Raw genomic sequence first — 22,974 nt, 5'->3', positions numbered from 1 at the left:
ACCTGTATTTTCCATTGCAAGGGTAGCAATCTCCTTAAATCTCCTTGAATCCAATATACCAGAAACTTACTTGAAAACACTTCACTTCGAGATCACCATGCCCATCAGCTTAGATATATTCATAAGCTTTATCGCTATTCACCCTCCACACAGGTGGAAGGGGTAAAATAAACTGTTTGTGGGGAGTAAGGTAGCAATGAGCATTATGTGGTATAAGATAGGAGCCCAAGTCTTTAAGCAAACTGCTTTTCCACAATTCCACGCAATTCCACAGAAATCATTTTAGTTGCCTAACAACCTCAAAAGGCACATTTATACTAGGCATTGATTTTGCCTAGTATAACTCAGGCATTGAGTTGATCAGAGAGACGTTAGGGTGTCTACACCTACCCAGTGAGTTCATGGCCTCGCCCACAGGCAGGGCTAAACCCGGGCTACAGTATTAGGAGCTATAGCTAAGGAGAAGCTAACATCTCTGTTTACAGCTTCTGTTTACAGCTTCTGTGAACAGAGCTAGTTAGTTAGCGTTAGCTATTTGTGTAGTAAGTAACTGCAGGTTTAAATCGGATCTCTGGGGGATCCTTTGAGTTTTAGAGCTGTAAAATTGAGGGAAGGGGGAAGGCAGGTAGGCGTTCTCTGCTGCAGTGCTGTTAGCCAATCAGAGGCGATATGTTTGCATGTATGAATATTCATGAGCAAGAGCCAAATCCTGTCTTTCTTTAGAGACCACTAACCCTTTCATGCATGAATTAATATAAATCACTGTAGTGGATTTTTTTTCTATGTTTTTCCCCCCACAAGAAAGACTTTTTTTTTATATTATTTATTCTGTCGGAGATACATAACTGTCCAATGTAGGGATAAAAATGCAATTTAGTAGAAAATGTTCTATTTCATGATTATAGCTCAAACAAACAATATATTATGGGAACTGCTCATATACAAAAGCTTTTATGTAAAAGCAGCTTAGATAAAAGTTTCAAGGGTCTGGACGTATCAGCAAATTTGAAGAAAACAACCATTCCAATCAGAATATTGCAACTGAACTCATGTAGTCATTGAACAATACCATTTGTCACATTTTTACTTATCATAAATAGCAAGTTAAATTGCCAACATTTGATTAAAAAGAAGAAACAACACCCACCCAACCCCTAAGGAAAGTCAAACAAAGTCCCTACATTTTCATTTGATTAGTCGCAAGAGTTTGAATTAGAGTTCAGCGAGTGTGAAAATGTCCGAAACTATTTTTTTTACCAGTAGTTTACTATTGTTATATTGTTATGATGGAATATATCGTAAATAATATAAATTATAGCATACTTACAACGAAAATTTTTTTTAATAATATTTCCATAATAATAATACCTATAATAATATATAATACTAATACATATATACATATACAGTATGTATAATAATACTACAATAATATAATATTATAGTAATAAAATATCTATGATAGTATTATAATATTAATAATATATTAAAATAACAACAATTAGAGCTAATTTAGCAAATTCACTCATAATGTCTCACTTATAATCTAAACGTTACCATTGGTTTATGACGTCCATTATAGTGGACACAGAACCAAAAAATGCTATCACCAAAGTGTTCCTTACTACATTCTTAATCAGATGTTTTTTGAAATAGCTACCTGCATATTTCTTGCAGAATAAAAATATTTGACCCATATTCCAGAGGTCATATTGTCATTTCCACTGTTGGTCGCCATGTTGGATTTCTGATGCAATATCTCAATTTTAAGAATATTGATAAAGGCTTTTTTTTTTACAGGATAAAAAGTGGATTTAGAAGACAGCCCCCTGATGGTTTGGAGTATATATCGCAAATCTTTTGTTTTTTAAATGCCGTTTAAACACTTGAGAATTTTTTTTTTTCCCAAAAAACTGCTCACATGGCATTCATTCATACTAGAGACCACAACTAGACCTTTAAAAATAAATAAAAAAAAAACGATGGAATGAGACCTTTAATGCTAACATTAGCTCCGGCAGACACTTACTGGATGGAGTTCTCGATGCGGGAGATGGTGAGGAAGGCTGCCAGGTTAGCCGTGTAGGAAGAGATAACGATCAGCGCAAAGAGCCACCAAACGCCCATCATCATCCGTGTGGCCAGAGTGGTGTAAGGCACCTCTCCACCTAGAGAGAAACAAACAGAACGAGAGAGAGAAAGAGAGAGATAGAAAATAAGTAAGTGAGTGAGTATTCACTCGGTAAGAGCATTTTGACTGAAAGCATTTGACTGAAGTGCTCACAGGTCAAGAGCAAACTCTCAATAGAGACTGCAGGAGAAAAACCTGCGAAGCTTGCTCTTCTCAAACACGTGAACTTCCAGATGCAAGTGTCAAAACAGCGGTTGAACAGTTTAAAAGGAAGTGTTGTGGTTCAGGTCTTGGCAGATTCTGAGCTTTATTGCAAACAGATGTGCTGTAAAAGAGATAGAATTTTCAAAATCGTTGACAAGCTGTTTGTAAAAGGAGTCCTCTTTATTTCAGTTATTTCCCAAGCCAAGCCAAGGCTGTTAATGTAGGGATGCACCTGTCTGCTCTGGATCTGGAAGTAGACCATCCTCAAGCATACGATAGATTCACTGACAAGAGTTAGCTTTCCAGGAATTTGCTGGTTATGATGGTGTCTGGCCACATTGTCACAGCCCTGTTGCCAATTTTTCATTTTGTATCTGCTGCACCTAAAATAAAATAACGTCTGATAAAGACTGACTTAAATGCTTAATGTGAAAGCCTTGTTTAATTTCATGATTAATAGTAAAGTTAGTAAAGTCTCTCTTCATTCTAAGTGTCATGTTACACATGGCTCTCTCTGTTCTCTGTGCTTTTTTGGTCTCTGGTCCTTGCCTTCAATGCTTCCATGTTTGTCATTTGTAGCTCCACCCCCTCGTTACCTGACCCCAGGTGTTTCCTGTTTCTTGTTCCTTCCGTGTGTATTTGTAGCCAATTTGTTTCAATGTTTAGTTGTCGGTTCATGTGCGTTTTTTTTTTTTTTCACATTAGTCAGGTTGATTTTCTTTTTATTTACAGTCATTTTGTATCTGTGTATCTTTGTTAAGTTTCATTTTGTTTCCTGTTTGTTATTAAAATAATTCGAATTTGCTTCCGCCTTCATGTTTCTCTGCTGTAGCCTGGCATTTACAGTTATTTGTGAGGGTAAACTGACAGATTACATTATTGATAAGCACAGCTGATTGTTTAGTCATTGTCGAACCCAAATCATTTTATTCAAGACAGCATTTATAATGAACTCCTGTATAAAAAAAGAAGAAATTTTTTTTTTAACTTTTTAATGCAAAGTAAAAAGTAATGTCAAGTTAGCCAACTTAATTATTTTAACAGTTGACATTGCAATTTGACTATTGTCTACTAAGATATAGCTGTTAATTTATCTTTTGAAGACTGATATAATAAATTGATGGACAGTGAGTGGACGACATAGTGTTTAACACCTTAACATATCAGCATTTTTGTCCGTTTTCAGCCTGATATTACACACCTAAATCCTGAAGATTTATATTCAAGCATTACATAAAAAGCTTTCATGTTTGATAAGGAACATTGCTCAAAATCATAATTGTAATAGAAGTAGATCTGCTAATGTCCAAATATAATGAATAAAATGATAAAATTTGCGTTTTCCTTAACTTCATTGTGAAATCAATATATTTCTGAATACAAATCAAACAGTTAATGTCCTCCAAACCTTTAATTTAGTTATTTTTGTCTAGTTTTTACATCTATTTTCGAACATGCAGAATTTGGATTGATTCCTGTTACTGATCTGAAATTATTAAGTGGAGTAGACAAAAAACAGGCAGCTTCTCCAAGTGTCCTGTAGGAGATTTTAAAGTCCTCAAGTTCTCAGAATGTGAACATTCTATTTTACTGCAGAAGGCATGTACAGGGTTTAAAAACTCCAGCAGCACTGCTGTCTGATCCTTTTGTACCAGCACAACAAGCTCTAACACCTCAAACAACCCCACCATGTGAGTTAGGGACACCAACTTTCAGAAATGAAAATAAGGGACGCCCACCAAATAAATAGATAATTAAGACATCACTGCAGTGCTAAGAATGATCCACCACCCAAATAATAGTACCTGCTCTGGAAAATAAAAAAAATAAATATATGCAAGCATAAATATAAGTTAAATCTCAACACATACAGTCTAGTATCCAGTATCATCACGTACGTATCTCTCCTTTTCTCAAAGCTCTTTTCAGCCCCGCTGATGGATGTTCCTTGCTCCAGGCTTGGCGCCACACAGAAAGCTGAAGGAAATTAGCTCCATTTATCCTCGCAACTTAGCGAAATGATCACAGCTTTGAGTGCAACAAGTATTCAGCATTTCAGTCCCTTCAGCAGAAGCTCAATAAGATATCTGACACCAGCTACGTCTGACGGGCTCCTTGGAGAGGATCCGTCTGCTAAAAAGAAATTTGCTGTTGACATGAGACTCGCAGAGCATCTCCCGCAGGCTGTGGACTTTTTCCAGCCACGCTCACTGCAGCTGCTAATACAGTCTAACCGAGCGGCGAGCCGTTCCTTAGGCATTAGCCACTCTTACTCTCGGGAGAACCCGTTCCTACGTTCTGCTATTTCCAGAGGTGGAAAAAGTACTGAAAATTGTAATTGAGTAAAAGTACCTTTACTTTGCTAAAATTCTACTCAAGTAAAAGTACCCATCTAAACATCTACTTGAGTAAAAGTAAAAAGGTACTCAATTTAAAATTAAATTTGAGTAAGAGTTACATAGTTACTTTTAATTATTTGATGTAAAAAAGTACAAATCATTAATTAAATCGTTTTTAATGAACTTTTATTCCACATAATAATTTGGACCTTTCAGGCAGTATTTGTTCAGACCACCCCATAAAACATTCTCAAAAACAAGTGGCATTTCTATGATCATTTTTTTCTTTACTGTTAAAAAGTTATGGTCATATAGGTGGCTATAAACCATATTTTTATAGTTTTACAGTTCATTATTATTTGTTTAACTTACCATTGCTATGCTTCATGTTTTTGTTTTACATTTAAGCAGACTGTTTAATGTTTTCAATAAACACTTAAGGCATTATCATGAAAAACATGAAATCATACAAAAAAACTGTTTTTTTGTATGGGTAGCATTACTCGACAGAACACCGGTTCCCCTGAGCCTGGCTGATTCACACATCGTCCCTCCCGCTAACCATAATAAACGCTGCATGGAAAAGTTTAGCTGCGCTGCCATGGAGAACAAAACTCATTTTTTTTTTTATTCAGACAATTAGCCCCCCCCACCCAGCATTTAATTATTTACTCAGTAACGGTGAGTTTTCCAATGTAGTGAAGTAAATTACTTGTGTAAGGTGGAAAGTAATGAATTACATTTACTCAAATTACTGTAATTGAGTAGATTTTGAGTAATTTGTACTTTTTAAGTAGTTTTTAAAATAGGTAATTTTACTTTAACTCAAGTACATTTTGTACTTCAGTAAAAGCAAAATTACCTATTTTAAAACTACTTAAAAAGTACAAATTACTCATAAAATCTACTCAATTACAGTAATTTGAGTAAATGTAATTCATTACTTTCCACCTCTAGCTATTTCCAACCTGTTCTGGAGGGAGGAAGGAGGTTTAAAGCAGAAGGAGAGAGCTGGGAGAGTCTGGAAGTGTCTATCTTCAAAGGGCGGCTCTTCACTAGTCTGATATTTTAACCTTTCAGTTTCTGGACTTTAACTTGAAGAAATGTAAGAAGGTCCCTGTGAAGGTCTTCCACAGAGTCCTTTCCTTACTGTTTTTTTTTTCTCAAACACACACACACACACACACACTCTCTCTGCCCCCAAAACCCTGCTGCAGTTTTCACACAGTTGACAGTTATTTTTCTAAAGTTCTCTGACACCTCCTCTCGACGGGAATTCTTTATGGGCGGGAAATAAATGCATCCCTGAGGCTGTAAAGAATTTAAATTTCAAACATATTAGGAGCTTAGCGAGCTCATTTTATGCATCCCCTGACGTTCAACAGCCTCAAACTTACTGCTCAGGTTGGAGTGTCAGCGCACACCTGTAAAACTGCGAAATCTGAAATAACTCGCTACAGTGATTTAGCAGAACGAAGAGAGACAAACAAACAAGACGATGCTTCAAACGAGATCAGAGCCTTACTTTACCTTACTTGCTTTAGTAAAGATACAAAACTGTACAAAAAATGTGTCATTTCTAAGAAGGACCTTTGAGAAGAACCACTTTTAATAGGTAACACTAGTGCTTAATGTATAGCTTTAAAACAAAATCAAGAGACCACGGAAAAATGATGAGTTTCTTCGATTTTACCAAATTGAAAACCTCTGGAATATAATAATCAAGAGGAAGATGGATGATCACAAGCCATCAAACCAAGCTGAACTGCTTGAATTTTTTGCACCAAGAGTAAAGGCATACAGTTATCCAAAAGCAGTGTGTAAGACTGGTGGAGGAGAACATGCCAAGATGCATGAAAACTAGAACCCAGAATTGAGTTAAAGTACAAGTTCTCTTTTAAAGAAGTAACTTCAAAAGAAGTTGAAGTGTTCTTTAAGCTCCACACGTAAGTACAAAAAATGTTGAATACTTTAGTACTTCTACTTAAGTATTGCGAGTAGTTTATTCTAGAATGTAGCATTGAAGTACTAAAAATCAAAGTACAACACTGTGTTATTATGTAGTTATTACAGAAAGCTTTAGTAATAATGTGGGTTTGGAATGGTTCCTAAAATTTTTATAACTGTAAAGAATACCTATAAAGAACTCATGTAAAATATAAAGTTAAGTGAAAGTGGAAGTAGAGAGTAGTCAAGTATAGAAGTGAAGTAGTTTTACATTGTAGGTATACAGCTCTGGAAAAAAAACAGAGATTACTTAAAAATGATAGGTTTCTTTGATTTTACCAAATTGAAAACCTCTTAAATGTCATCAAGAAGAAGAAGGATAATAACATGCCATTAAACCAAGCTAAGCGACTTGAATTTTTGCACCAGGAGTGGCATAAAGTTATCCAAAAGCAGTGTGTAAGACTGGTGGAGGAGAACATGCCAAGATGCATGAAAACTGTGATTTCTCATTTTCTGCAAATAAATGCTCTAAATGAATAATTTTATTTGGAATTTTAGAGAAATGTAGTGCGTAGTTTATAGAACTAAAACAACAATGTTCATTTTAAGTAACCATTTTTTGTAAATAAAATGTGTGATTGTGCTGATATGTCATTTTCTTTATTTTTTAATCAAAACAGCTTATTATTTGATGAGAAATTGTTTTTTACATGAAGTAAAACGGATGTTACTGTATGCACTTGTAAGTTGGCTTGTTTTTAAAAGTTGGACAGTAAACCCAGACCTTATCTGGTCATGCTGGAGACACATAGCAACAGAATACAATCAAAATAGATCCAGATACTAAACATTTATAAAACACATATTAATGCTGGGTCAAATAGTCAAATAGATCAGTGTGTTCTTGTTGGATGCACTATGTTTTTTTTTTCACTTTGTATTTAAAGCACACATTGCATCAGCAAATTCTTCTACCATTTTTACCCAATTTTCTTATCAGTTAAGCTTAGCTAATTATCTCACCCACATCCTTCGACTGTGTTCAGACTGACAGCCCATGCCATCTGATTTGGGGAATGTCTACATTGTTTCTATCAGCAAAGCTTCAGAGAAGAACAAATAACCATTTTCCACATCAATTTGCTCTGAATTATCTTTTTTTTTTTTGTTTATACCTCATATTATATAATAAGAATAGTTAATATATTCCCTAGATCCATACCTCTTGCTTGGTTTAAGCATCAATTAATTTTTTTTTTTTTCTTATGAGTGTTCGGTCAAGTCAGCTGACTAAAAGCTGATTCTGGTCTCTCCCGGTGAGCCTGGACACAAGAGAGGTGGATGATTTTGCGTGAAAAGCAGCGCATGAGACGCCAGCGTGGTGGCCAATAGGATTGTGCTGTGGCTGGGCTGTGGAGGCTGATTGCCTGCCCTTCTCCTGACTGCAGGACGTTGATCTTTAGAAAATGAGGCAGCCGGTAATGTAGCTTTTATCTAGGAGCCTTATGACTGGGGTTCAAAGCCTCCCCGCCATGCACATCAAATCGGCCGGCCTTATTTTCCAGCAGGTTCCTCACTCCGAGCCTTTGACTCAGTAGCCGGCCAGAAGCGACACACTCCTCTCAGCCCCTCACAGCACGTAAGCATCCACTCCGAGAGGTGGCTTAGAGAAAGAGATCTATAGCAGAAAGAGCTCTATTGTACTCGCTGCCTCTGTGTGTGTGTGTGTGTGTGTGTGTGTGTGTGTGTTGAGTTTGGGACTGTATGGGAGAGAACAAGTTGTTTTTTCAGTCAATAATGAGAGCATTCTGGTTCTAGGGGGGTCTAGGTCTGGGTGAATGAGAAATACATGACCTGATCCCATGGGAAACCATTATAGACAACTGTCATCATCATCACCATGATCATCATCATCATCATCATCATCACTATGATCATCATCACCATGATCATCACCACCATCATCATCATCATCATCACCATCAACATTACCATCATCGACATCACTATGATCATCACCATGATCATCATCACCATGATTATCATCACCATCATCATCATCATCACCATCAACATTACTATGATCATTATCACCATGATCATCATCACCATCACTATGATCATCATCACCATCACTATGATCATCATCACCATGATCATCATCACCATGATTATCATCACCATCATCATCATCACCATCAACATCACCACCATCAACATCACCATCATCATCATCACTATGATCATCATCACCATGATCATCATCACCATGATCATCATCACCATGATCATCATCACTATGATCATCATCACTATGATCATCATCACCATGATTATCATCACCATCACTATGATCATCATCACCATGATCGTCATCACCATGATTATCATCACCATCATCATCATCACCATCAACATCACCATGATCATCATCACCATGATTATCATCACCATCATCATCACCATCAACATCACCATCAACATTACTATGATCATCATCACTATGATCATCATCACCATGATCATCATCACTATGATCATCATCACTATGATCATCATCACCATGATCATCATCACCATGATCATCATCACCATGATCATCATCACTATGATCATCATCACCATGATCATCATCACCATGATCATCATCACCATGATCATCCTCACTATGATCATCATCTCCATGATCATCATCTCCATGAACTCAACTCAGTCACCTCCATCTATAAAAGGGTGGATCATAGAAAGTGATATAAAAAAAACTTTCCTTTCTTTTTAGAATAAAATTCTTTGATATTATGATTGTCACACCTTACCCCCTGTCTGTCTAATGTTATGCTTATGCTCTTTAAACACGTGGCCTTTTTTTGTTATTTTCCTGTCTCCGCCCTAGCCCCTCCTGTCTCATTTATAACCCCGCCCCCTCGTTACTTCTCCAGGTGTCTCTTGTCTGTGCCTGTGTATACATGCCCCATGTGTTCCTTTGTTCACTGCTGTGCTTTTTTTGTGTTTGATCCTCTGTCTTTATGTGAGCTCTAGCCTCTGTATTTTGACACTGTCCTATTTTACCAATTAATTAATTTAGGACAATTAATTTTAATTTAAAAAGTATTCAAGTAATATAAATAGTAATATAACAGAAGTAACCAACAAATCTCTGCTATATCTGAAATTATAAACTTTGTTATGTAAATGTTACAACGTACCCCTCAGGCGTCTCAGGGTCTGATAAAAGGTAAAACAGCACAATTACAACATGTAATTCTGTTTTCACTGTTTGAGCCAAAATATATTTCATATTATAGGTCATAAAAAACAAATATGTTGGAAGAATTTTTGACTACAAAATCTAACAAAAAACTTAAATATTCATGGTAAATCCAGACAAAAACTCAACTTTTCTGTTTAACTACAAAAATATGTGTTATACTCTACCCTTCATTAGTTTCTGTCCTGTTCTATAACATGCTCTCCAGGGAACTCTAATTAAATACAACCCAGGGCTGAGTTTCCCCAAAGCATCTAAGCACAAAAAAACATCTTAAATGGTAAAGCAAGAACAATACTGAACACTCTCTCTACCAGTTATAATCTTACAATCTTATCAGTAGATGGTTTTGGGAAATTGGGCCCTGATTTGTTTGGTTTTGATACATTTAAGGAAAAAAACACAACATAAAAATTCGGAACTGAATAATTAATTCATTTGTGCATGGTTATGTCCACTAGGACTGGGTAAAAAATAGAAATAATATTTAATTACCTGATAACTACCTGATCACGATTCACCCAATATTGAGACTGAAAAATTAGCATGTTTTGGACAAATGTGAATAACAATATAATATAATATGATAATATTATCAGAGGGAGCACAATTGGCCCTGCTTCCTCCGGGTGGGTAGATGGCGCTCTCTCCCCACATCACTGATGTCCACAGCACAGGGCGTCTGAGAGCTGATGTATTAGAACCGAGCCGCTGCGCTCTCCTCCAAGCGAGCTGGCTGCTCAGCAATGCTGCATCAGCAACAGCTCGAAAAGAAGTGGTGGCTGACTTCACATGTATCAGAGGAAGCATGTGTTAGTCTTCACCCTCCTGGTGTGTTGGGGGCATTACTAGTGATGGGGGAGTCCTAATGAGTGGGTTGGGTAATTGGCCACGTAAATTGGGGAGAAAATGGGAATACTTTGGATTCATTCTTTATGTAAACAGTATATATTTTTTATTAACCATAATGTTCCTTGAACAGCAATTAAAATAGTTCTAATTTAGTTTCCTTACCTCTTTTTATATCCAAACAAAACCTCTTTTTTTTTGCAACTGTAATATCCCTAAATGAATCTAAAAACTAAAATTACTGATTCAGCAATAGCATAGCATAGCCTAGCATGAAACAAATCAGTGTGTGCAATAGTGAATAACACTTTAAACATCTACATTAGGCACCCTTTTATTCTGTTTTGCAAAATGATAGTAGTCAATATCTGGCTGGCGTCTCTATGGGATTTGTATTGTTATGTTAGCAGTAACGGTAATGTACTTTCTCACACATCGTTATAATATTACTTGTAGCTCGTTACAGTAAATCTACTCTAAATTAAAGTTTAATCCTGGAGATTGTAAGGCAGCTTTCTTCATTAATGTATTAAAACAATTGGATTTATTAAGAGAATAATGAATATAGTAAGTGCATGTTTTACTGGTTTTATTGTCACAGCTGATCAGTGTATATTAGTCTCAAAGTCACAATAATAAATATACGGTAATTTGATTTGGTTTGCTTTTGGAACATAAATAGAAAACTATAAACCTTATAAATGGACATTTTTGTGGAGTGTAAAAATGTAGAGACTATGGTCTCTTTAAAAACGGAAATAATTCGCTTTTAAAGGATCTACTGACAGATTTAACGTGGAATTCTGCTGAGTTTAGTAAGCCACAGCAGGAATTGAACCTGTTAATCAGGAATTAAAAGTGGTTCTGGTGTGCTGGCGCAGATATCTCGGAGCAGCAGGGACACACTAGTTAAAGTGGAATCCCCAGTGATGTGAACTGTGGTGAAACACTATGAAGGGCCCTTCACGGCTGTTAGAAGCCTTGTAAATTTAGCCGAGGGTGAGTGGATGGGCCATTCCGCTGAGCGCTTTCTCAGGGAGGATGAGGAAAGGCCAATCAGCTGAAGGTCAGAAAGTCCTCCAGAGTGCTTCTTTGGAAATATCTGACTATCCGCTTCACTTGATGTCTCCTTATACTTGACATCATTTGGTTTATAGAAAGGCGTGGGCTGTTTTGTGGCAAATTATGCCTTCCTGACAGAATCTGAGCACTTTCTTTATTTTCTGTAGAATTAATCTACAGTTACAGTAGATAGTGGAATCACCATCATGATCTTGTTACGGTGTTGTGGGGGATGTGGACTTCTTTACTCTTTTCTCTTACCCACTGTTACCAGTTACTCCTCTACAAAGGTGCGACAGTGAACTGAGGTTTGGCTGGGGTCTAATCTGTGCTGATTATCACTGGGGATTCTGGTACTTGGAGTTTTTTGGCCCAGATCCACCAGCTCTTCCACTGCAGTTGCCAATGGAAACTGGTGGTTGGTGCTTTTTTTCACAGGTTTGCTGTGCCCATATTGCTGTGCAATGCAAAGTAAAGTTTAAGTAAAGGGAAGTCGGTTTTCAGCACAACACCAGTTTCCTTGTCATCTTGAAATGTTTAATGGTTGATGATGACCTGCCTCAACTTCCTGTAAATGGTATATTAAAAAAACAAATCCAAAATTTAATTGGAAAGTGCTTTTACACTGCAAACAAACCGAATCATGATTTAGATGATCCATATTGAGACCATCTCTTTGGGCTGGGCCAAATTTGTTCTCCTTTGGTGTGGAACTTGGTATGGAAAGTTTAATTTGGGCCACTTCATCTGCTGTGCGAATGTAGCGCTATGAAATGAATGACACGTGAATATTAAATCTAGCCTTTTTTCTTAAAGGATATCCAAACCCCCTGATTTTAGCTGATTCCACCCTCAGCTCAAATTTTAAAAAGGATAAAAAATGGGAGGGGAAGTTTTGGAAGGGCACTGGATGATGTATGGGTTTAGAGGCAAGGCAGGAGGAAGGAGAGCTGATTGGCTGAGCTGCAGCAGCAGCAGTGTGCCTCTGATATCGGTGAGGCACAGATGATTGGACGTCACCAAGAGGGAGGTATTATTGATTGAATTATTTACATAATGTAATGGTGTCCGTTTACCAAAGTACACAGACACATCATCCACGCCTATAGCACAGTTAAAACCTGAAAGTGCACTGCAGAGGCAGAAATTACCACAGTAAAAGCAGTTTTTTAAAAGGTTAAAAAAGGTGTGTTAAAATGTTAAACAGGACTGATATGTTTTATTACTTTAAAGGAACACATTTTAGCTAATAATGAAAAAAAATATATATGGTTTAGGGTTTAGTGATTCTTTAAAGTTTGCACTAAGAAAACATGCATTCAATCAGTCTATTATGACTAAGTTTTTAAATGTCATACTTTAACTATAAAGTAAAACATTTTTCAAGATTTAATCTAATAAATACACACTATTAAAAATATTGAGAAATGTGCATTGATGACTGGTTAAAAACAGCAGGTTGAATAACATTTCTTTTTTAAAAAGTGCATTCTTTAGTCATAAATAGATTTAAAAATAATTTATTTTACATTTGTATTTTACAACAATTACTCATTTAGTTACTTAAGTTATTTAAGTGAACATATCTGATAATTTCCTGTCCACGCCTTTTAGAAAGTAACCTTTGACATCAGCGGCATCACAACCTTCACACTGTTTTTTTTTTTTTTTTTGCATGGGATTTAAGACACTTGCTGATGTTCAGCAATTATGTACTGTATATATTAATTACACTTAAAATTTTCGTATTGTCTCCATATTTAGCTAAAGTAAAGCTTAAGCTGTCCACCCTAATTAAAATAATTTTACAAAATCCAACAGTATCAATGTAAAAGGTTTGCAATTTTAGGTCAACCACATTTTCATTAAATACCATTTTTTCACAAAAAAAAAAAAAAAAAAAATCCACCCTGTTCAGCAACTTGACATATAAATGGATTCAACTGGGAAAAAAAATATTTCTGTGTAGTCTGATATATATCACCCATAATATATAGGTTATAATGCTAATAATGGAAATAATGGTAATGATGTAATATAAAGAAATTAGCACAACAAATTATCGTTAATTTGCTGTCAAATTTAAACTGAGTTTGACTGGTTTGAGATACAGAGGTAGAAGTGTGAAAAAAAAAGAAAAAAAGGAAAAAAAAAAAAAGAAAAATATAATGATAATTTGAAGAATTCTGCTCAGGCAGCCTCAGGCCTGCTAAAAAAAAAGGGGGGGGGATTCTCCCCACTCCAGTTCACTGTCACTCAACAGTTAAATCAACTTCAAATAAGTCCTTTGAAGCTACCGGTGCAAAACATTCAATGCTCTCTATACGTAGGTGCCTCTTGTAAAGCTTAAAATCTCTGCAGCACCTTGAGAGCTGGAGATTGTAGTTTCTGATGGGGGGCGTTCATTTCTTATTTATTTATTTATTTATTATTTTATTTATTTATTATTTTATATTCCTTTTCTTTCTAAGAGCGCTGTGGCGATAAATAACTTAAGGAAATACACAGCTCTGATTTGCCGAGCGGTGCTTCCTTCCTGCCACACAGCACCTTTATTCCTCGGGCGCGGAGCCAGAGCCTGAAGGTTGTGTGTGTGTGTGTGTGTGTGTGTGTGTGTGTCTGGGTGTGTGCGAGTGTGAACACGTGTGTGCATGTAATTTATTCAGGCCATCAAGTATCTTATTATGAGGCTAGCTGGCAAATAATGCCATCAATTTGCATACAGTTTACTGCTCGCGAGCGTGGCCTCGCCTCTTGAACCGCTATCTCTCCACGCAGCCACCCTGCAACTCTCAGCGCTATAAATCATCCAAATAAAAAAATAAATAAAATGCTAAGGTGCGCCTTAGAACACATTTCTTTAGCTGCCTGGAAATGTTTGCAAGCTCCGCGGGCATATGGGAGTGGAAGCGAGAGAGGGGAAAAAAGAGAGAGAGAGAGAGAGAGAGAGAGAGAGCGAGGGAGTAAAAGATGGGGCGCATCCAACATGCAGAGCCAAATAAAAAGAGAACAGGGTGAGGTATGAGGTCCACTCAGTGGGCACAGATACATTACAAGGTACAAGCATCCAAAAAGAGCCCAGCATGCTAAATTCTGCACAATAACTCCTAAAACTCAAAGCTCAAAATAAAAAAAAAACACCAAGCAAGCATTACCTGCAAGACAGAATTAGCCTAATTCCCTCTAATAGTGAACACGGACAAGAAAAATTAGAGAAGCCTAGTTTTGCCAGACCACCACTACACTAAAAACTACAATATGTATGAAAAACACATTGGCTTAACTTAACCTAGTCAAGTCATAATTGAGATTTGACTCAGTTAATTTGTAAATACATACAATTTTAGGTTTATTCAACTCAACTAAATCAAAGCTAGATGATAACTTGAAACCTGAAACCTGAGTTTCGTTCACACAATATTTTAATTAAGTACAGTCCATACAGGGGTTGGACAATCATACTGAAACACCTGTCATTTTAGTGTGGGAGGTTTCATGGCTAAATTGGAGCTGCCTGGTGGCCAATCTTCATTAATTGCACATTGCACCAGTAAGAGCGTGAAGAGTGTGAAGGTTTCAATTAGCAGGGTAAGAGCACAGTTTTGCTCAAAATATTGCAATGCACACAACATTATGGGTGACATACCAGAGTTCAAAAGAGGACAAATTTGTTGGTGCACGTCTTGCTGGCGCATCTGTGACAAAGACAGCAAGTCTTTATGATGTATCAAGAGCCACGGTATCCAGGGTAATGTCAGCATACCACCAAGAAGGATGAACCACATCCAACAGGATTAACTGTGGACGCTGTAAGAGGAAGCTGTCTGAAAGGGATGTTCGGGTGCTAACCCGGATTGTATCCAAAAAACACAAAACCACAGCTGCTCAAATCAAGGCAGAATTCAATATGCACCTCAACTCTCCTGTTTCCAACAGAACTGTCCGTCGGGACAATAAATTATTGTGGGTCTAAAACCAGGTGTTTCAGTTTCATTGACCAACCCCTGTCTATGTATATATGGCCAACAGACAACACAAATATGGTAAGTGAGGGAGAGGACACACCCAATATGCAAATATAAGCTACAATGAGCCTATAGGAAAGCTGTATGAACGAACACTGTTAAAAGAGCATTGAAACAATAGTAATCAGCCCTTTAATCAGGCATTTTAATGGCTTTTAAAAAAATGGAAAGAAGAGCAGTTTTCTGGGATTAAAAATGCGTGAATTCAGCTGTAACTGGAAATATCTGCGCTGTAAAACTGTGCTGGACTGAGGTGCACAGCTTTTGACATGTGGATGGAGGCCATGCGGTTACCTCTTGTTTACTCCTGCCCCTCCCCCTCGTGCTTCTCAGGCAGCAGAAGCCTGTCACTCACACAGACACAGGGACGGCGCTGTGTATCTACTTCTTGTGTCAAGAATCTAAGCATTGCAACATTGATTTAATTGCCTTAAGTGACATCACACGTCCTGAGATGCAAACGAATAAAAAAAGATAATCAGAGCTGTACCTTGTACCTGCACCTTGTAACATGAGATCTGCCAACATTCACTAAACTCACCAACAAACATCCCACAGTTAGATCCCCTCTAATCCAGAGAAACGACTGTATCTGTTAGCAAAACACTTGCATGTTTAAATTCCTGAGCCTTGTAACTCAGCATCGGCAGTGTGAATAAAGCATTATTTGTCAGCAGGGAGGGAGATTATATATGTATGGTAATGCTCGCTGCTATTAGAAGAGGCACTGCTTTATTGCACACACTGTAGTGCTTTATTTACCAGCTGTTATCAGCCACAGTTCTGCTGTACACCAGCTGTGTTTTCTCTAACACACACTCACAGAAGCATGTCTCAGAGCTGCACACACCCCTCTTCTCAATCAGAGCAAATAAGCAAATGAACCGAGTGTGATAAACGCTGGAAAACACATATCCTACAACACAACACAACAAGGTGAAGACAGTAGTAGAACATGATGCACTATTGTGTGTTATATGATAAAGGCTCAAACCAAAGTTTGAAGTATTCAAGCCAAATTACACATTTACAGATGTTGATTGTCTGATGTGACAAAGTGAATGGATCTTAGAACTGAACAATTTAACTATGGATTTTTGCACATTTTAGACCCAATTCCTATTTATTTTTATAATTTCACCTACTGAGAAAAATAATATAATTGTATTTAATATGACAGAGTTTCAGAAGAAGAGAAGAATAGAGAGAGAGAGGGAGGGTGAAGGAAAAAAGAGAAGGTAAGAGGACAGAATAGAGAGAGATAGAGAGCTAACAACAGGGAGAAATGGAAAATGGACAGAGGGCACCATGAAGAGAGGGATGAACAGAAGGAGAAAAAGGGAAAGAGAGGGTGAAATAAGAGGTGAGTAGGTGATAGGAAGAACTAAAAGGAGATAGTAAGGGGAGAGAGGAAGGTAGAGATGGATAGAGGGGAAGAGATGGCGAGAAAGAAGGTAAAAAAGGTGACAGGAAGAGAGGAAGATAAAAAGAAAGAGGGAGTGAGGGAGGAAGAAAGAGAGAGGGTTAGAAGGTGACAAGAAGAGACACAGTGAGTGAGAGTGAGGTAAATAAAAAGAGGAGAGGGGGAGAGAGAGTACCACTCAACATAAAGGGAAGAACAAGAGAGAGAAATGAAATAAGAGATGGAGAAAAAGGCAGAATTAGAGGGACATACCCATTCAACAGGAAAGAAGGGAGGAGAAAATGAGGACAGAACAATGAAAGAGGGTAAAAGTAAGGGTAGAGGGAGAGGGTGACAGACAGAAAGATGGAGAGAATAGTCCATGCAACAGGAAAATAAAGAAAGGGACAGTAAGACTCACAGACTCGTCTAATAGGAAGAAAATGAAGATAGGAAAAGAGGGAGAGAGAGAGAGAAAGAGAGAGAGAGAGAGAGAGAGAGGGCCAGACACATCCAACTGGGAGAGACAGAGGAAGATAGAGAGAACAGAGACTTGTCTACTATGGAGAAAGAAGACTCAGACTCAAGCACGAACAGAGAAAGAAAAAGAGAGAGAGAGGGAACAACAGAGAGAAGGAGGGAAAAAACTCATGCAACAGGGAAAGAGAGGAAAGAGAAGAAGACTCTTCCTACAAGCATAAAGAGAGAGAGAGAGACAGAGAGAGAGAGAGAGAGAGAGAGAGGGAACAACAGAGAGAAGGAGGGGAAAAAACCCATGCAACAGGGAAAGAGCCTGAGAGCCCAACAGAGAAAAAGACTCTTCCAACAAGCATGAAGAGAGAGAGATAGAGAGAGAGAGACAGAGAGAGAGACAGAGAGAGGGAGGGAAAAAAACTCAGGCATGAGAGACTCAGGCATGAAGAGAGAAAGAAAAAGAGAGATAGAGACAGAAAGAGAGAGAGGGAGAGATAGAGGGAACAACAGAGAGGAGGAGGGAAAAAATCTCATGCAACAGGGAAAGAGAGGAAGACTCTTCCAACAGGCATGAAGAGAGAGAGAGTAAGAGAGAGAGAGAGAGAGAGTAAGAGAGAGAGAGAGCAGCAGTAGATGGGACACATCCCAGCGGAATAAAGAAGAAGCTGCAGTGTGTATCATCTATGAACAGGATCTTGCCGTGGGCTTCTCTCACTAGTCAAACAGGATTGTGCTCATTTCCTTGGCGCAGGATTACTGCGCTGCACATCCAAGAAAAAAAAAAGAAAAAAAAAGAAAAAAAAAAAACCTGTCTACCATTAAGCTTCAAATGCAGCGAGTGAGTAAACACGCGTTTCATGTGTTTATGCCACTTCAGAGCGCAATAACCGCTGAGCGTCTGATTTCACTCTGACACAAACCTACAGCTGAAGCTTCGGCGGGGCTGCAGAGCGGCCGGGAGCTGAGGAACAGCAGCGTCTGGGGCGCAGTTCCACAGGAACGAGTGGAGCTGATTTATTCCCTGTTAAATGTTTCAGGAGCTCCGGAGAGCGTGGCGCTTATGGCCCTCATCTGCCTGCATGATCTGCAGGGGACGCGAATGCGAAACTGTAATAGCTTGCCCGCTCTTACCGACCCACCGATGCAGAATGCAGCAAGACGCATTGTTATCATCAAGCTCCTCCAGTGTCGTTTTTTTCATTCTGCCACACTGTCAAACAAATTATAATTTATTTTTGCCGTTTTGCAGGATAACCTGCTTTTTTCCCAGATCATATCTTGGCAAATCCATTTAGAAACACATCCACTTCCTTCCCCCGGCCTTTCTTACAGACTCTGGCTCGCTAAGAATGGGGTTGAGGCGGGTTCGACATTATCAGAGTGGCTTACGTGGCTCATTAGAATGGATGAGACGTTCCTCCTCGCTCCCTATAAACACAGTCCAGAGGCCAACGCATGCAGGCACTCATGAAAAACTACATGCATTCAGAACGTGGGAGATGAAGTGTGAGACTCTGGAAGAAGCTCTGGTGGAATTGAAATCACAACCACAACTTGTGGACTCACGAAACCTTTAACATGAAGTCTCTAATATGATTTACAACACTTTCAAAGCTCCCATATTAGAAATACACAGGGTTTCTCTTATTACAACTAACTAAAGAGAGGTTCACACAAACCGCAAACAAATTAACAACTTCATTTTTTTCTTGTAGGATCTCCACTGGATTACAGACATTTGGACAATCCTATAAGGGCCTGTACCAATTGCACGGTAAAGTCCTGCACCAATTGCACAACCATTTCTGAAAGCACACTTCGGTGAACTTTTCCAACAGGACAATGCGCATCCACATACCTTGAAGATACAGATACAACACCATGGTCAGACCCATTTCCAGACATATCCCTGGATCGAAAAGTTGAAGAGTTCAAATGTGTGGAATGCTATTAGACATGCTATACCATGTTCAACACTCCACCCCTACCTCTATCTTGCTTCTTGATGCAACTATATTTTGGATGATGAGTTTAGAACATTAAAAAAATCCCTTATATCATCAATAAGGGATATTTCAAGATTTTGTGAGCCCAACCAACAATGTTAAACCTATCAAATGCTAATGCTAATACTAAATGCAAATACAATCCTAGTGTTGGATTAATGCAATGCTAGCTAATCCAAGTAGTTTCATTCCCAATTTCTTTACTTAGTAATTGTTGAGGTATCAGCATCAACATGTACTGTAAGTACATGGACATATCACATATTAGCTTATGCTGTCCATAATCTACACGAGTTTGAAAAGTTCATTTTTCTGCCACACTGTTAGTTCCTGATATTTTTTAACAGAATACATTTTGTGTTCAACTCTGCCTGTTAGCTAGTTTTCCCTCTTTTGTTTTGCTACAAACTTGTATAGCAAAGAATCACTGTTCAGTTTCACCGCTATACATTTGCCTTTGTTTTAGATAGAACTAATGCAATAAAAATACAATAAACTTTCTTGAATAATGTGCATTTATTCTTAAAATTACCTTAAACTGAACAATCAAGATGACACGACCGCAACTCGACCGCAGCTCAACGCTAGCCAGACTGTTGTGATTTTTTCCAGACTCTGGTAATTTGTCTACGGCATTGAAATCGTTTGAAAAGCTTTAGGTGTAAGGGTGGCATTAGTTTTCTAAACCAATCAAGACAAGGAGGCATATAGTCATAGTCAAAACTCAAAAGTTCTGGCTCCTTGGTCAAACATCAGAAGTTAAAAGTCATAGTGGTTTAAAGCAATGGAAAGTCTGAAGGAAGCTGAATGCTTGAGTATGAAGAGTCACTATCTATATCTGTTCAACAGAACAAGGGTTTCTAGCCTATGCTTGGGGCTAGAAAATGTAAGTCAAAATGTAAGTCATTGATTATTGATAGAATGCTCTGGGATGACTGCATACTGGATGCTCAGTAACCCAGTGCAGGGTAAAGCGTAACACATAACTAAACAGTTGCAAACGAACACATCTTTTCAGGCACACTGGCAACAGGAACATCAAGAAGATGCAGAAAAAGAAGGGTTGTCTATTTTTTGGGAGATGTCTTTCTCTCTGTTCCCCGCACAGTTTCCGTATCCCAAAACGGAGGTGGAATATTACAGGCAGAGCCAATTAGATTCAAATTCATGCTCCCCGCTAATTACTTTTAGTCTGGCTATTTGAAGATATTCATGCAGGCCAGCTTTGAGAGCGATAATTCTCATTTTATACATACAAAAGTGGGTAAAATCATCCCCTCTCCAATTTTTTTGGGGGGCTCTCTAAAAAGATATGGATGTAATTGGAATATGAACTTCTGAAATAGATTCCCAAGCAACCCGCCACGACTCGGGCTCCAACCTGAAATTATGCTAATGCAGATTCCCAGAGAGATGGAAATCAAAGTCAGCTTCTCTGCAATTTACAACTCAACGTACTCCAGATATTTTATTCAACCTCGTACGCAGTCGGCGCAGGTTTATTAGCAGACGCCGCCGCAGAAATTGTATTTATCCTTTGCTTTCGCTCGCTGCTTACTGACCGCGTTCTCAATGTCGGTAATGAGCTTGGTGGGTTGGCGGGAACCTGCCTGTCAGTTTGACATATCATATTAAAACAGTGCTGACACACGGGGGCTTGGCGGCTCCAGCGCATTTCCATGAGTGCGTGCTCAAACCGAATTAAACATTCATTTGTAAAACGCTGCTTGCTAAACACATGCTTGACCTGCAAGCCCAAACTGCGAGTGTCAAATGCGACACTATTACAGTAAATTGCACGGCCAGTCGTGGCAAGACATGATGTCAGGATGCTTGTACTGTCACATTTTGAACCAATTGCAAAAGCACACACACATACACTCACATTATACTGTTACATTATTATTTTAACTCTATTACAATGTAAGAAATGACGTCTTGTCATGGGAATTCTAGGCTCATAATTGGATCAGTTTGCCCACGTTCCTTATTCCAATGCTTGTCAACATGGAAATCTGTAAGCTGTAGACATAAAGCCATTTACACTTAGTCACTTAATGCATCCCATGTATCAAGATCTCTATTATATCTGTGTATAAAAGTCCAAGACATATGAAAATGCATAAAAATGTGTGGAAACATCAAACACCCAAACATTTAAAATAGATACAAATCTGATCATTCAAACCACTTCAGTAAGTGAATTGGGACACATCTGAGCCACATGTTATAGAAGTGTGAACGTACTAGTGCATCTAAAAAAAAAATAGAATAGTTGGAAAACATTGAAAAGTTGCTTTATTTCAGTAATTCAGTTCAAAATGTGAAACTCAAATATTATATAGCTGTATTAAACACAGAGTGATCTAATTTAAGTGTTTATTTCTTTTATTGTTGATGATTATGACTTACAGCCAATAAAAACACAAAAATCAGTGTCTTATATAACTTGGATATAATATAAGACCAATTGGTACTTTTGGCAGTGTGGGCAGTGTGCCAAGTCCTGCTGGAAAATGAAATCTGCATCTCCATAAAAGTTGTCTTTCAGCAGAGGGAAGCATAAAGTGCTGTAAGATTTTTCAGGAATACCCTTTGGGCTAAATTACACAGTGGATCAACATCAGCAGATGACATGTCTCACCAAACCATCACTGATCATCAGAAATTTTACATTTCATTTGGAAATCAAGGGAGCAGAGTCTGGAGGAAGAGTGGAGAGAGACACACAGTCCAAGCTGCTTGAGGTCTAGTGTGAAGTTTCTACAATCAGTGATAGTTTGCAGATGCGGATTTCATTTTCCAGCAGGACTTGGCACACTGCCCACACTGCCAAAAGTACCAATTGGTCTTATATTATAATATTCAAAATTTCTGAGACACTGATTGTTTTTTGTTGTTGTCTGTAAGCCATAATCATCAACAATTAAAAAAATAAACACTTAAAATAGATCACTCTGTGTGTAATACATCTATATAATATATGAGTTTTACATGTCCAACTCAATAACTCAAGTAAGTTTTCAATGCTATTCTAATTTATTAAGATGAACTAGTATATATATATATTGCACAGATTGTGGTTGAAGTGATAATAGAAGACAGCAGTGAGGGAGTTTTCAGAGGTTGGATAAAGAGGTAGAACAAGTCACAAGACATTTTTGGGATGATTCCTTTGTTCAAACTAATTTAAAAAGCACAAATCACAATCACTCAATGTTTAAAGAAGTGTTTTGAAATGGTTAAATATGTCCCCAGGAGGAC

At 37.9% G+C, this 22,974-nt stretch overlaps 1 protein-coding gene across 2 annotated transcripts in view; it reads right to left on the bottom strand.

Annotated features, from left to right (window-relative positions):
- The window catches only part of grid2 (glutamate receptor, ionotropic, delta 2), an 874,963-nt gene that overhangs the window by 112,490 nt on the left and 739,499 nt on the right, over nucleotides 1-22,974 (bottom strand). For both annotated transcript variants that reach the window (XM_049485584.1, XM_049485583.1), the window contains exon 12: nucleotides 2,030-2,168. In XM_049485584.1, coding sequence (XP_049341541.1) covers nucleotides 2,030-2,168 — 139 coding nt within the window. The remainder of the gene's footprint in view (nucleotides 1-2,029; nucleotides 2,169-22,974) is intronic.

The sequence above is a fragment of the Astyanax mexicanus genome, chromosome 12 (assembly GCF_023375975.1).
Source record: "Astyanax mexicanus isolate ESR-SI-001 chromosome 12, AstMex3_surface, whole genome shotgun sequence".
Classification (NCBI taxonomy): Eukaryota; Metazoa; Chordata; class Actinopteri; order Characiformes; family Acestrorhamphidae; genus Astyanax; species Astyanax mexicanus.
The sequence above is the reverse complement of the archived record's forward strand: the minus strand, read 5'-3'. Positions and strand labels throughout refer to the sequence as shown.